Source organism: Bubalus bubalis, chromosome 10 (genome assembly GCF_019923935.1).
Source record: "Bubalus bubalis isolate 160015118507 breed Murrah chromosome 10, NDDB_SH_1, whole genome shotgun sequence".
Classification (NCBI taxonomy): domain Eukaryota; kingdom Metazoa; phylum Chordata; class Mammalia; order Artiodactyla; family Bovidae; genus Bubalus; species Bubalus bubalis.
Window position 1 is genome coordinate 20,028,145 of NC_059166.1, and position 16,114 is coordinate 20,044,258.

Consider the following 16,114-nt stretch of genomic DNA (forward strand, 5'->3'; position numbering starts at 1 on the left):
TCTTTATTAACTGTAGTTTACATGATAAGGTCAGCCTTCTCTGAGCTCTATTCTCCACTTGGCTTTATCCTTAACTGGTGGTGAATCCCAGTTTTAGCAAAGAATCCAGCTAAACTAGTTTATTGAGAATCTCCCCACCACTGATATCTAATTAAACTTCTTATCCTCCTCACTTGATATTTAATCAAATTTCTCTTCTCTGACCCTTGATACCTAGTCAAATTCATAGAGGTATTTTTTCATTAGTTCCCTGCTTGTTATAAGTCTTCAGTTGTTTCTGTTGTGTTCAGAATTGAGTTCAATCTCTCTCCTCCTACAATGGTCTTGAATATAATCTTCTTTGCCATTTTTAACAAGTTTTCAGTGCAATAAATTTTCTTTTACATAAACTTAACATAACTTTTAAAAACTTAATAATAAAATATAGAGCTTAATGAACAAGGACTGTATTCTATTCACCTTTATATTCCTAACATTATATTGAAAAGACAGTGAAAGTATTAGTCACTCCATCATGTCCAACTCTTTATGACCCCAAGGACTGTAGCCCACCAGGCTCCTCTGTCCATGGGATTCTCCAGGCAAGAATACTGGAGTGGGTTGCCATTCCCTTCTCCAGGGGATCTTCCCAACCCAGAAACTGAACCCAGGCCTCCTGCATTGCAGGAAGATTCTTTACCGTTTGAGCTACCCAGAAAGCCATTACATTAGACTCTACTTATTAAGGAGTGAGTACTTTAAGAGTTAGAAATATTTCAATTTTTGTCAATTTTTAGATATATGATGTAGGAAGAATAAGGTGACCCTCTGAGTTTTTGTCTCTAAATGCTATAAAATAGGAATAAATAGTAAGGTCTACCTCATAGTTGCCATAGGTTAAAGTCAGGTAATAAGCAAAAGCACTTTGCACCCACCCCAGAAAAACAGGATTAGGATGAAATTTATTGTTTATACTTTTCATATGAAAAGTTATGGAACATTACTTTTATAACAGTTATTGAGTTATACTCCCGAAGATGTGAAAGTGGAAAAGCACAATTTGTGAAGTGAATGTCTTTAGCCTCCCTGGACAGTGCAGTGCGGTGATAGATGTAGGCAGATGAGTAATTGTGGGAAGACTCTTGGGTGACAAAGAGCATTGTCTGCTTTCTGGCTGTTTATGGTAGCTTGTGAATTTAGAAAGTTACTCTGGGTCTGTGTCCTGGTAAGTTGGAAATAATATTATATATCAGTGGGATGAAGTGAGTAGTAGATGAGATAGAGGTAAAGAATCTGTTGGCCAGTGCAGAAGATGTATGTTTGACCCTGGCTAGGGAAGATCCCCTGCAGAAGGAAATGGCAACCCATTCCAGTATTCTTGCCTGGAAAATCCTATGATCAGAGAAACCTCATGGGTTACAGTCCATGGGGTCACAAAGAGTTGGACACGACTTAGCAACTGAACAACAGCACCTGATTAGTATGTCATAACCCCAGACCCAAGCAAGTCGCTCAATAAAAGTAGTTAACTTCATTACTATGATTCTTATTGCTATTATTTATTGTTATTGGGATTAGAAAAGTGCCAGATTTATAGTTGTATCCCTGCCTTTAAGTTTATATACTGCTACTTTCTAACCAGACTGCACCCTTATTTCTGGTTTCATCTTTTCTTAAGTGGTGAAAATCATATCTACTTGGGGACAAAGTGAACATCTGCTTGATAAAAAGAAAATGCTTCAGGATCTATTTTCTTATTGAACAGTCCATGACTTTACAATCCTATAAGGAAATAGATTCTGAATTTTTTCTTTTTAGCAAGCATGACTTGTTGACTAGCTATTAAGACGTGCAGGTAACAGCTCCATGCTTGGGGCAGCTGGGACAGGGCCCACTGACCTTCTTCCCCTGCTTTGATTTGGCTTTCAGACACAGGCATGCACTCAGCATCAGGCGTTTTCCTAATGAACTGGCTGAGATAATGGAGACGAGCCTGGGCAGCCTAAAAGACAGACAGCATCAACACATAGTCCAGGAAACACCATCTCAACAGTACTCGTGACAAGGGGAAATGTCAGTGAATATGGCAGTCTGGTCCAGGCCAGCTCTTACGAATCATCAAAGAAAAAAATTCTGAACCATTCATGATTTTGACAGTGATTTGTGAGAACTAGTGAAGAAGCAGTCCTAAAACTTAGACACTGGGCATGCCAGCTTAGATCCAATTGCTCCTGAACTGTTTTTGTCTGTCTCAATAACCCTGAGTTGGGGATATGAAACATATATAATAATGTTTCACTATGGCAATGATTCTTATATAAAATAGAGAGAGGGGGAATCATGAAGTACCTGTATTTCACAAGGGCAGTGCATGCTTCTTCTTTATCTAAGGCATGTTCAGAATACTTGAAAGCATGTATTAGACATTTTTATGCTTTTTTAGTTGGCAGTGTTAAGGACACAGAGTGTTAATCCCAGATGATGTGAAAGAACAAGGTGACCTAAGGTTTGGGCCATAAGTGGTACCATAATGTGCTTTGCTTTCGCAAGTCATCTGGGTATCCAGATAGTATTAATAACATTTCACAATGTGTCCAAATGTGGTCTTAATACTTAGTTAGTTGATGTCTGACAAAATTTCAGATATTTCCTAAAGACTGTGGTTTCACCAACATGGCTCTTCCTTCAGACCACGCGCAGGAATGAAAGGTAAAGGACAATTTTTCAAACTCATATAACCTTGATTGATCTTCCTGGCTCCATCATCTCCCAGGCTTGCTTCATGGCTCGGATTTCATCTGCTCGTTCTGTATCTTTTTTCACTTCAAAAAATTCCGCTTCATTGTGCTCAGTGACCAGCCTCAGAATCCAGTAGGGTTTATTTGGGTCGTCTTGTTGAGGGTGGGCAGCACACATCTGACAAGGCACAGTAAAAAAGTTTGGGTCAGATGCTTTCTTCCATTCAAGAGGGTCTAGATTTTACCTTATGATCCATGATCTCACTATTAAGTAATTTACCCAAGAGAAATGAAAACATGTACTTGCAAAAAGACTTGGAAAAGAACATTTATTATAGCCTCATTCATAACAGCCAGAAAATGGAAAACGGTATAAACATCTGTCAATTGATGAATGGATAAACCAACTGTAGTATATTACTTTGTTGTTGTTGTTTAGTTGGGAAGTTGTGTCAGACTCTTTGCGACCCTATGAACAGTAGCCCACCAGGCTCCTCTGTCCATGGGATTTCCCAAGCAAGAATACTGGAGTGGCTTGCTATTTCCTTCACCAGGGGATCTTCTCAATCCAGGGATCAAACCTATCTCTCCTGTTTGGAAGATGGATTCTTTACCACTGAGCCACCTGGGAAGTTCACATGGACTACAACTTAACATTGAAAAGTAATAAACTATTAATGCACACCATCGTGTGACTGAAGTTCACACAGACAATATACTGAAATAAAGAAGTTGAACATAGAAGAGTACATCTTGTATGATTCATTTGTATGAAATTCCAGGACAGGAAAACTCGTATGGGGGAGAGGTGTGGGGATGACATAATCCACTGTGGAGAGGTTTAGGGGAATTGCTAGGCTTATGGACATGGGCTATAACCTAAACCTTGACAGAGATATATGGGTTACATGATGAGTGCACTTGGCAAAATTCATCTCACTGAAGTGTATATTTAATATTGCTGTATTTCACTGTATGCAAATTTCAACTAAAAACTATAAATAATTCTAAATTCCACTTAGGCTCATTCATACCATCTCTTTACATAAGGGCAGAAATAGTTATTTCCAAGTCTGTATATATTGATATACATTTGTTATGAAAGATAACATTTTGATGTCTTGTAGGATCACTTTCATGTACCTTAGGCTGGGAGATGATTGTCATAGGACTTGAAAATGTCTAAAAAATTGAGACTTATGGGTAGCAATCTGGTAGGGAGAGGAGCTTGAATCTAATGTGGTTTCTAGCACTTTCCATAAGACTGAGACAATGGCAATTATCCATATTACACAAAGCAGATGGGGAAGTGGAGATTGGGGGGGCCACTGAATAAAGTTTTCATAAGCAGTTTGGTTTTAATGTTACCAAAAAGATCTCCTAGCTTTCTACAATATTTTCTTACTACTCTGATGAAAATTTAAATCTCACAATTGGAAATTCTTTTATTTGTTCTTTCTAAAGCACAGCACAAGTTTTTAAGAACCTTCTCCAGGATAAAGTTTTGATTAGGGAAGGGAACACTTTGAGGAACTAAGGGAAGGCCACGTGTCTGTAAGAATTTATGGATTGAATTTAGCTTGTTTGTTTTAACTTGGAATAGTTTTGTTGTAGTTGTTAATGATAGGACTATTTTCTCAGAAAATTCAAATAATTGATTTTATATCAGTGAATGATAAACTGGAGCTACATTTAGAAAAGTTAACACTCAACATTATCTTGAAGTTTCAAGGCAAAAAAAGTGGTTGATTGGAACTTCATCTATATTTTTGAGCCACATAATGTTGCAAGAAACACATTTCAAATAGAAAACATCATCTGATTCTTTCACATTTCAAACATAATTGTAATTTGATAGAGAATGTTCCATTTTTCTGCATTTTTTTCAGATGATATTACACTAAAAGGCAACATTTGGACTGCAGAATACAGCTAGTGAGAACATAAATAATGTAAATTTAGGAAGAGATTAGCTTCTTCATGTGAAATAAGACCAGTGATCAAATAAATTCAACATGATTTTGGTGACTAAAGCAAAAATGCAAAGTGTATGATGTTTGGTTCATATGTTAATAAATTTTCAAACAACCAACAGTATCATACCAAAAGCTACTAAAATCAACTAGCACAATATTAAGATTCCTAAAACTTAGTTCATTATTAATGTCATAAAAACCAACTCCCATATGAATTCTGAAAGCAAACATACCCTTTGTACTTCACATGATGGTCTAAACATCATCTTTTTCAGGATTCCCTAGAACTTCTGGGTGTTTGAAAGTTACCTCATACTGAATCTCACAATTCCATACTAAACTTGATGTATCTTCTGAACAAACTTTCATTTTGGAGAATACACAGGCATTCCTCACAGTTTGGAAGAGAACAGAAGGCTTTCACACATGTCCATTTTTAGTTTTATCCAATCATTAGCTTTCTGAATAAATTTTTTGGACAATATTTCTGCAAGTTTTTCCATTTTTTTCTTATTTTCTTTCTATGGACTTCAACCTTTTTACCTGAATCTTATCTAGCCTTTTGTTTCAGCTTTCATCTAGAGTTAAGTGTTTACACATTATGGGATTGAATCTAAAATAGTAACAGGAAATAACAGAACATCAAGTATTATACGGGTTTTTTCTGTATCTGTAGCACTGTTGATAACTTCAGTTTGGTTTTCAAGTGTGTGTATGTCACAGTGTTTCTCACATCACTCTCATAATGTCCAATGCCCAATATTCAATGTCCTAGGCACGCTAATGGGATGTCTAACCAAAGACATTTACGCTCATTCGTTGCTAATACTGAGGGGTTAGCTGGAACCAAACTTCCCTCTTGATGAAGATCATTTTCCAAATGCACACTTTGCAAAGTAGCCTGAAGCAGCAGATGCAGCTCTGATGGCCTACCACATCTTATACTGACAGCCTTCCAACTACTAAGAGCTAGTAATAAAAGCTGTTGGCATTATCCCTCTGTTTACCATGGTACCTACTGCAGCTACCTTAAGACTTCTGGGATTTCTTGCTATTCCTATCATCAGTGTGTATCCCATTTTATCCTTAAGAATATTTCGCAAAGTTTGACTATCATAAAATGCAGGGCTCCAATTCATTCTGACGGTTCCAACAAGTACATTTTGTGAAAACACATCCTATCTTCATTTTTGACAGAGTTCCTTACATTCACCCAAGGACATATGAAATGATTCCAATGTGAAGCTAATATGGTGCTTGTACTTCCACCACAAATGCAATCAAATAACTGATAAACTGGCTTGTGTGTGAGTTCAACTGATTTCCATAATGTCTGAAGAGTTGTCACATCCCTTATTCCTCCATTATCAATTGTGCAAATTCTTCCTTTCACTGGATTCATGTAGCTAAATTAAAGCCAACATTTTTCTAAATACAGTCTGAAAAATGCCATCTTCAATTTGTCTCAGTCCTAAAAAATATGGAATAATTCTTTCCTTGGCAGCCACTCCTTTTCCCTCAGGAAATTTTTGAAGATGAAAGTCACTTCTTCAATCCATTAATGCAGAGCTTTGGGTCAGTTGTTCTTAATGCTTGAATGAATGCCCAGGTTCTGTCATCAGTACCTATCCTGGCACTTTTTTCTTGTTGAAGAGATAAATGTTTTTTCTTCTCTCCTTTTTTGTCTTTGCTCCTAGTCTTGCTTACTTTTAACTGCCTCTTCCTGGAACTGAATCATACTTTAATTTGGTAACGAGTACACCAATATAACTACCTACACTAAAGCTCATCCACCTTCATTGAAATGAGTAAGAGAGTTTGCAATACTTTGCTTAGTATTAATAGAAGCTAGAAGAAGCTCAAGTGACCCACTTGGACCTACAGGCTTGTCCACAGCATATAAAGAAGATTCTGAGTCTAGCTTCTTACAAGTCAGGACACCAGTAACTGAAGAACTGTATTTTCTCTTTTCAGTGTTTCTATTTTCAATTTATGATTTGTCTTGGAAATGTCTATTTCTTTTTTTTTTTTTTTTTGAGACTTTTCCCCTCACCTTTCAGGCATGAATTAATATGATTTGATAAAAGATAGAATGACTCTCCAAATTTTGTGGTTAAACCATTTGTGCTATGAAAACGACTTTGTTTACTCTTCCTTCATCTTTATACCCTGACTTCTCTTTTCTGCTGATTTAACACTATTTTTTCAGAGATTTGGCAGTTTGCTTAATGTTTACCTGTTTTCATTGGCCACTGTAGGATACTTTTCTTAATATTTGAGAACTTGCTTTATTGAGCTAAACATGAAATCATTTCATTCTGATTGCCAAAACAGCCTTTGAAACAAAGTTCAAGGGTGACATATGAATGCTCACTTTTCTAAGTCCCTTAGGAGCACAAATGCTAAATTTCAAGATTCTAATATATAAACCTTGGTTGCTTGTAGAGTACCAGTGTTACTTGAAGTATGTGCTTCATTGTGGTCTGTTTACACTTCATTTTGCTTATACGAAATCCTCTTTGTAGGCTGATGTGGCTTATCCTCCAATAATGCTGAGGTGGGCCTAAGAAATACAGTTGCTTGCTTCTCTACTTCTTCAAAAGACCACTTGCATTATGGGATGCAGGCTGAAACTGCTTTTGTAACAGTGACAATTCTCCTCTTCCTGGCATTGACATCGGACTGGAGCTGGCTTGCAACAGCTGAGCTTTCAACGCAAACAGAAGAGCAGCACCCTAAGCACCACCAGCCCCTCAGTTTCCCCTTGTCACCAGTGGACGTTAAGGTTATTTACCTTTCAATGTTTCCAAAGGTATACACTAAGAACTAAGAAATTACACCTTGAAAATGCAAGTGGACAGGTATTTCTATGACTGGAGTATGGGAAAATGGAGTCATCATCTTTGAATCTGTTCATTTTTCTTTAGTGTCTGTTTTACTACCAACTGGAGAAGGAAACGGCAACCCACTCCAGTATTCATGCCTGGAAAATCCCATGGACTGAGGAGCCTGGTGGGCTACACTCCATGGGGTCTCAAAGAGTCGGACATGACTGAGCGACTTATGTGTGTTACTACCAATACACTATTTGGTTAACCAAGCTGGGAGATATCCTTTGTTCCTTCTTGCTGTTTGTCACCCCCTTTGGATTAATAACTACATACTGAGTTTGTTTCTTAGCTCAGACCAGTTTGTTTTTTAGTTCTTTATTTGTCTTCTTCCTTTCTTTGACCTGTATCTGAAACAGCTTGTACTCTTTTGTCTGGACTATTGCACTGCTTTCTGATGGTCTTCCTATCTCTAGGAAGACCTTTTTTGCCTTTAATTTCATACCTTTAATAGTCATCAAGGTATCTGAAATGTAAATCTCATCATGTCAATATACTTCTTAAAGGCCCCACCTCCCACCCCCCAGCCCTGCATAGCCTAAGCTGCAAGCACCAATGATGGGAAGATTTTGTCCTTACAGATAATTTGTCTTGAGTTCAGTGTTTAAACAGCTTGAATCTGAGTATCTTTAGGATTGTACTTGTACTCCTCAAATTTCCCACCCACATACTCCTCCTTACCCCTAATCATTGGGATTACTTAACAGGCAGTGAAAAAAATTGGAATCAGGATCCCTGGCTTATAGAGTCCCACCTTTCTAACCAGGCTTGAAGGCTCCTCTCCACTTGACCCTTACTTAACCTCATAACTTAGTGACTAAAAAACCAGATTGTGTTGGATTTTGCCTCAGCATGTCTTTGATCACTGATTCAGTTCAGGATTCCTCTAGGCAGAGGTACCTATCCTTTCTACCACTGTGTATATCATATGTAACATCACAACTCTCTTTTTACCTTCAGTCTCCTCCATTAGACTGTGAGTTCTTTGAAGGTAGGGGTTGTATAATGTTAACATCAGAAATCCAAGTCCCCAAAACATCTTACATATTAAAAGCTCAATTAATGCTTTTTGATACTAAACTAAAGAAGACTGCTTACAGAAGATGTCCAAGGAATTGGGCATTTAAAGTATTTAAAGTATTCAGATGATTGCTGGACACAAGGAGATGGAATTTTTTGATTTTTTCCTTAAAAGATATGGTTAACTAGTGACCCAAGGAGCCTAAAGCTATTAGGCGATTCTGATAAGAAAGAGCATCACACCCACCTGAGGCTCAAAGCGAGGTGCTTGTTTTTCTTTGGTTGTCTTTTCTTTCTCAGAAGACTTTTCTTTACCTTTTCTTGTTGCTTTGGAAGTTCCTGAAGATTTTTGTCCCTCACTAATAGTGTGGGAATCTGGACTTCCTAAGGTAATTAATTCCTCATGTTTCTCTCCATGTGCTAGTGGAAAAAAAGGAAACCAGTGAGTCATAATATAACATATCATATAGGAAAAAGGGAAGAAGTCAAAGAAAAATGGTTAGTACAGACCTTTGGATTTTTTTTTCTTTTTTTAAACAAACAAGTAAGCAAATAAACAGAATTTTTATAAAGACCTATGAGACTCATTTTTATACAATTGAGAGGTAATTCACATACTATAAACTCCCCATTGAAATTATAAATCTGTAGTTTTGGTTTATTCATAAAGTTATGTAATGATCACTACTATCTAATTTATTCCTGATCTGGATGTTCTTAGGTCCTTTTCTTGCCTAATTGCCTTGACTAATATCTTCAGTACAATGTTGAATTGATTTATCTCTGTTTTAATATTTATTAATCCCTTCCCACTGCCTATTTTGGGTTTAGTTTTTTCTTTCTTTTCCAGTTTTCTAGATTTTTTTTTTAAGGTGGAAAGTTATTGATTTGAGATCTTTGTTCATTTTAAATGCAAGCATTTATAGCTATAAATTTCCCTCCTAGTACTGCTTTCATTGGGCTTCCCAGGTGGTGCCAGTGGTAAAGAACACGCCTGCCAATGCAGGAGACGTAAGAGACATGGGTTCAATCCCTGGGTAGGGAAGATCCTCTGGAAGAGGGTATGGCAACTCACTCCAGTATTCTTGCCTGGAGAATTCCATGGACAGAGGATTCTGTTGGACTATGGTCCACAGGGTCACAAAGAGTTGGACACAACTGAAGTGACTTAGCACTCATGCAGGCACTGCTTTCGTGGCATCTGGTATGTTTTGCTATGTTGTTAATTGTTTTTCATTCATCTCTAAGTACTTTTAAATTTCCCTTAGAGTTCACTTCATGTGCATACGAGTTACTGCCTACTGTCCTTTGATTTCAGCCTGAATGACTTCCTCTGGTGTTTCTCATAGAGCAGATTTGTTGGTAACATTTTTTTCAGTTTTTGTTTTTCTGGAAATGAGGCTTTGAAAGAGATTCAGTTCCATTTTCCTGTACCAGGAACACAGATTGTTAGATTACAAAGACACTGCTTTGCTGGAGACCATGGGATGGGACTGGGACAAATAAAAACCCTATAAACCTTCCTGTCCTTAAAGAGATAGGGTCATTTTTCTGGAAAAGAGCCTTTGATGATTTCTAGAATTCTAAAAGTTGATTCTGATAATCTCTGCTAGTTTTTTTTATTGTTTTTATGGAGGATTTAATTTTTTTAATCCTTTTTATATTTTTTTGGTATTTCCATTGATGTTCTCATGGATTTCTTTTCTTCTTTTAACCTTCTGAGTTTTCTCTGCACAATGTTTGTCTGGAGCAGAATCCTGAGAGAATGGAGAGTTCACATAGGCCAGTTTTCTCACAGTTGCCTAGAGACCTTGTCATAAGAGCATGAAATAGCGAAAAGCTCTGTGGAGGTAGGTGTGATTCCATTCCAAACAGCTCAGCTCTTGAATGTGATGAGTAGGCAAAGTAAAAAACGAACTGATTTAACTTGTGGGCAGAAAAGTGAAAATAATAAGACCACAGAAAGAAAATAAGGTTACTTAAATGAGAGTAAGACTGAGGCACAAGGGTAGAGAAATGATGAATCATGGCAACTGAACCAAGAGACAAAGAAGAAAGGAAGACAAAGATTTTTATAGGAAGCCACACAATAAAATCATCTTCTATCAGAAACCCAGGAGAGAATGTAGAGACACTGCAAAGGACATATTTTCTCTTTGGTTTTTTTGAGATCCTTGGTTAGCCAAAAACTTTGATGGTGATAAAGCACTACTTGCACAGAAATGGGAGCCCATGTATTTCAGCACTGCTTCCCTGCAGAGCCCCTCATGGTGCCTCTGGTACAAACAGATGGTGCAGTACCAGCTCTCCACCTGTAGCCCAGGTATGAGAAAACTGGGCCTTGACCAGTCTCATTGGCTATAGCTACCACCTCGGTTTCTTACCCCAGTAAAATGCAGGTCCCAGAAGTCTCAATGGCAGCAAAGTCAGGATTTAACTAGATGTTAGAGATCTATCTATCTGTGGCCAGTGCTACATAACAGGACCTCATAAAAGCTGGAGTAGAGGAAGTCATTCCTTATCATAAAGCAGCAATTCACAATTGTAATGAATGTATGAATTACTGAGGAAGACTGGAAAATGTAGATCTTGAAGCCCAAACCTCAGTCAAACCCCTTAGAGTTTAATATTGGTGTTGTTGTTCACTTGCTCAGTTGTGTCTGACTCTTGCGACCCCATTGGACTACAGCACACTAGGCTTTCCTCTCCTTCACTATCTCCTGGAGTTTTCTCAAATATATGCGTTGAGTTGTTGATGGTATCCAACCTTCTCATCCTCTGTCACCCCCTTCTCCTCCTGCCTTCATCTTTCCCAGCATCAGGGTCTTTTCCAACGAGTCAGTTCTTCGCATCAGGTGGCCAAAGTATTGGAGCTTCAGCTTCAGCATCAGTCCTTCCAATGATTATTCAGGATTGTTTTCCTTTAGGATTACCTGGTTTGATCTCCTTGCAGTCCAAGGGACTCTCGAGTCTTCAGCCTTCTCCAGCACCACAGTTCAAAAGCATCAATTCTTCAGTGCTCAGCCTTATTTATGGTCCAACTCTCACATCTGTACATGACTACTGGAAAAACCATAGCTTTGACTATATAGACCCTTGATGGCAAAATGATGTTTCTGCTTTTTAATACACTGTCTAGGTTTGTCATAGCTCTTCTTCGAAGAAGCAAGCGTCTTTTAACTGATACGGAGCCCAGGAATGTACAGATTTAAAACTACCTCAAGTAGTTCTGGGAGAAGGCAATGGCACCCCACTCCAGTACTCTTGCCTGGAAAATCCCATGGACAGAGGAGCCTGGTAGGCTGCAGTCCATGAGGTCGCTATGAGTTGGACACAACTGAGTGACTTCACTTTGACTTTTCACTTTCAAGCATTGGAGAAAGAAATGTCAACCCACTCCAGTATTCTTGCCTGGAGAATCCCAGGGACGGGGGAGCCTGGTGGGCTGCTGTCTATGGGGTCGCACAGAGTCAGACACGACTGAAGTGACTTAGCAGCAGCAGCAAGTAGTTCTGAGTCATACTTGAGAAAGACTTTTAAGCAATGTATACAGCTTTCCCTTTCCATCGAAGCAAGTTCTGCAAAGAGCTGGGCTGAATGGAAGAATACCACTGAGTGAGAGTTCAATGAAGCTGAAGGTACCTTTGATTTTTATTTTATTTATTTATTTATTTATTTTTAGAAAAATTATTTATTTTAATTGGAAGCTAATTACTTTATAATATTGGTGTGGTTTTTGCCATACATTGACATGAATCAGCCATGGGTGTACATGTGTTCCCCATCCTGAACCCCTCTCCCACCACCCTCCCCATACCACTCATGGGTCATCCCAGTGCACCAGCCCTCAGCACCCTGTCTCATGCATCGAACCTGGACTGGCAATCTGTTTCACATATGATAATATACAAGTTTTGACGCTATTCTCTCAAATCATCCCACCCTCGCCTTCTCCCACAGAGTCCAAAAAAACTGTTCTATACATCTGTGTCTCTTTTGCTGTCTCTCATGTAGGGTTATCATTACCATCTTTCTAAATTCCATATATATGCATTAGTATACTATATTGGTGTTTTTCTTTCTGACTTACTTCACTCTTATAATAGACTCCAGCTTCATCCACCTAATTAGAACTGATTCAAATGTATTCTTTTTAATGGCTGGGTAATATTCCATTGTGTATATGTACCACAGCTTTCTTATCCATTCATCTGCTGATGGACATCTATGTTGCTTCCATGTCCTGGCTATTATAAACAGTGCTGTGATGAACATGTGGTACACATGTCTCCTTCAATTCTGGTTTCCTCAGTGTGTATGCCCAGCAGTGGGATTTCTGGGTCATATGGCAGCTCTATTTCCAGTTTTTTTTTAAGGAATCTCCACACTGTTCTCCACAGTGGCTGTACTAGTTTGCATTCCCACCAACAGTGTAAGAGGGTTCCCTTTTTTCCACAGCCTCTCCAGCATTTATTGTTTGTAGACTTTTGGATAGTAGCCATTCTGACTGGCATGAGATGGTACCTCATTGTGGTTTTGATTTGCATTTCTCTGATAATGAGTGATGTTGAGCATCTTTTCATGTGTTTGTTAGCCATCTGTATGTCTTCTTTGGAGAAATGTCTGTTTAGTTCTTTGGCCCATTTTTTGATTGAGTCATTTATTTTTCTGGAATTGAGCTGCAGGAGTTGCTTCAATATTTTTGAGATTAATTCTTTGTCAGTTGCTTTGTTTGCTATTATTTTCTCCCATTCTGAAGGCTGTCTTTCACCTTGCTTATAGTTTCTTTCATTGTGCAAAAGCTTTTAAGTTTAATTAGGTCCCATTTGTTTATTTTTGCTTTTATTTCCGTTTCTCTGGGAGGTGGGTCATAGAGGATCCTGCTGTGATTTATGTCGGAGAGTGTTTTGCCTATGTTTTCCTCTAGGAGTTTTATATGTTTAGATCTTTAATCCATTTTGAGTTTATTTTTTGTGTATGGTGTTAGAAAGGGTTATAGTTTCAATCTTTTACAAGTAGTTGACCAGTTTTATGGCAGAAAGTGAAGAGGAACTAAAAAGCCTCTTGATGAAAGTGAAAGAAGAGAGTGAAAAAGTTGGCTTAAAGCTCAACATTCAGAAAAGTAAGATCATGGCATCTGGTCCCATCACTTCATGGCAAATAGATGGGGAAACAGTGGAAACAGTGTCAGACTTTATTTTTGGGGGCCCCAAAATCACTGCAGATGGTGATTGTAGCCATGAAATTAAAAGACGCTTACTCCTTGGAAGGAAAGTTATGATCAACCTAGGTAGCATATTAAAAAGCAGAGATATTATTTTGCCAACAAAGGTCCATCTAGTCAAGGCTATGGTTTTTCCAGCAGTCATGTATGGATGTGAGAGTTGGACTGTGAAGAAAGCTGAGCGCCAAGAATTGATGCTTTTGAACTGTGGTGTTGGAGAAGACTTTTGAGAGTCCCTTAGACTGCAAGGCGATCTAACCAGTCCATCCTAAAGGAAATCAGTCCTGGGTGTTCATTGGAAGGACTGATGCTAAAGCTGAAACTCCAATACTTTGGTCACCTTATGCGAAGAGTTGACTCATTGGAAAAGACCCTTATCCTGGCAGGGATTGGGAGCAGGAGGTGAAGGGGACGACAGAGGATGAGATGACTGGATGGCATCACTGACTTGATGGACATGAGTTTGAGTGAACTCTGGGAGTTGGTGATGGACAGGGAGGCCTGGCTTGCTGTGGTTCATGGGGTCACAAAAAGTGGACACAACTGAGTGACTTGACTGAACTGAACTGACCAGTTTTCCCAGCACCACTTGTTAAAGAGATTGTCTTTTCTCCATTGTACATTCTTGCCTCCTTAGTCAAAGATAAGTGTCCATAGGTGTGTGGATTTGTCTCTGGGCTTTCTATTTTGTTCCATTGATTTATATTTCTGTCTTTGTGCCAGTACCATACTGTCTTGATGACTGTAGTTTTGTAGTATAGCCTGGAGTCAGGCAGGTTGATTCCTCCAGTTCCATTCTTCTTTCTCAAGTTTGCTTTGGCTGTTTGAGGTTTTTTGTATTTCCATACACATTGTGAAATTATTTGTTCTAGTTCTCTGAAAAATACTGTCAGTAGCTTGATAGGGATTGCATTGAATCTATAGATTGCTTTGGGTAGTATACTCATTTTCACTATATTGATTCTTCCAATCCATGAACATGGTATATTTCTCCATCTATTTGTGTCCTCTTTGATTTCTTTCATCAGTGTTTTATAGTTTTCTATATATAGGTCTTTTGTTTCTTTAGGTAGATATATTCCCAAGTATTTTAACTTTTCGTTGCAATGGTGAATGGAATTATTTCCTTAATTTCTCTTTCTGTTTTCTCATTGTTAGTGTATAGGAATGCAAGGGATTTCTGTGTGTTAATTTTATATCCTGCAACTTTACTATATTCATTGATTAACTCTAGTAATTTTCTGGTGGAGTCTTTAGGGTTTTCTATGTAGAGGATCATGTCATCTGCAAACAGTGAGAGTTTTACTTCTTCTTTTCCAATCTGGATTCCTTTTATTTCTTTTTCGCTCTGATTGCTGTGGCCAAAACTTCCAAAACTATGTTGAATAATAGTGGTGAGAGTGGGCACCCTTGTCTTGTTCCTGACTTTAGGGGAAATGCATTCAATTTTTCACCATTGAGGATAATGTTTGCTGTGGGTTTGTCATATACAGCTTTTATTATGTTGAGGTATGTTCCTTCTGTGCCTGCTTTCTGGAGGTTTTTCTCATAAATGAATGTTGAATTTTGTCAAAGGCTTTCTCTGCATCTATTGAGATAATTATATGGGTTTTATCTTTCATTTTGTTAATGTGGTGTATTATGTTGATTGATTTGTGGATTTTAAAGAATCCTTGCATCCCTGGGATAAAGCCCACTTGGTCATGATGCATGACCTTTTTAATATGTTGTTGGATTTTGTTTGCTAAGGATTTTTGCATCTATATTCATCAGTGATATTGGCCTGTAGTTTTCTTTTTTTATGGCATCTTGATCTGGTTTTGGTATTAGGGTGATGGTGGCCTCATAGAATGAGATTGGAAGTTTACCTTCCTCTGTAATTTTCTGGAAGAGTTTGAGTAGGATAGGTGTTACCTCTTCTCTAAATTTGTGGTATAATTCAGCTGCAAAGCCGTCTGGTCCTGGGCTTTTGTTTGCTGGAAGATTTCTGATTACAGTTTCAATTTCCGTGCTTGTGATGGGTCTGTTAAGATTTTCTATTTCTTCCTGGTTCAGTTTTGGAAAATTATACTTTTCTAAGAATTTGTTCCTTTCTTCCAAGTTGTCCATTTTATTGGCATACAGTTGCTAATAGTAGTTTCTTATGATCCTTTGTAGTTCTGTGTTGTCTGTTGTGATTTCTCCATTTTAATTTCTAAGTTTGTTGATTTGATTCTTCTCCCTTTGTTTCTTGATGAGTCTAGCTAATGGTTTGTCAATTTTATTTATCTTCTCAAAGAGTCAGCTTTT

The 16,114-nt window shown here is 38.0% G+C and overlaps 1 protein-coding gene and 1 pseudogene across 2 annotated transcripts in view; both read right to left on the reverse strand.

The window, feature by feature from the left end:
* Positions 1-16,114, reverse strand: part of ADGB (androglobin) — a 187,019-nt gene that overhangs the window by 15,189 nt on the left and 155,716 nt on the right. Inside the window, exons 30-32 of one of the 2 annotated variants that reach the window (XM_025294426.3) lie at positions 8,849-9,021; positions 2,719-2,895; positions 1,879-1,981 (exon numbers count right to left, since the gene is read on the reverse strand). In XM_025294426.3, coding sequence (XP_025150211.3) covers positions 1,879-1,981; positions 2,719-2,895; positions 8,849-9,021 — 453 coding nt within the window. The remainder of the gene's footprint in view (positions 1-1,878; positions 1,982-2,718; positions 2,896-8,848; positions 9,022-16,114) is intronic. The other variant, XR_003111870.3, reaches the window with a different exon arrangement.
* LOC102415068 lies at positions 4,870-8,620 on the reverse strand (annotated as a pseudogene).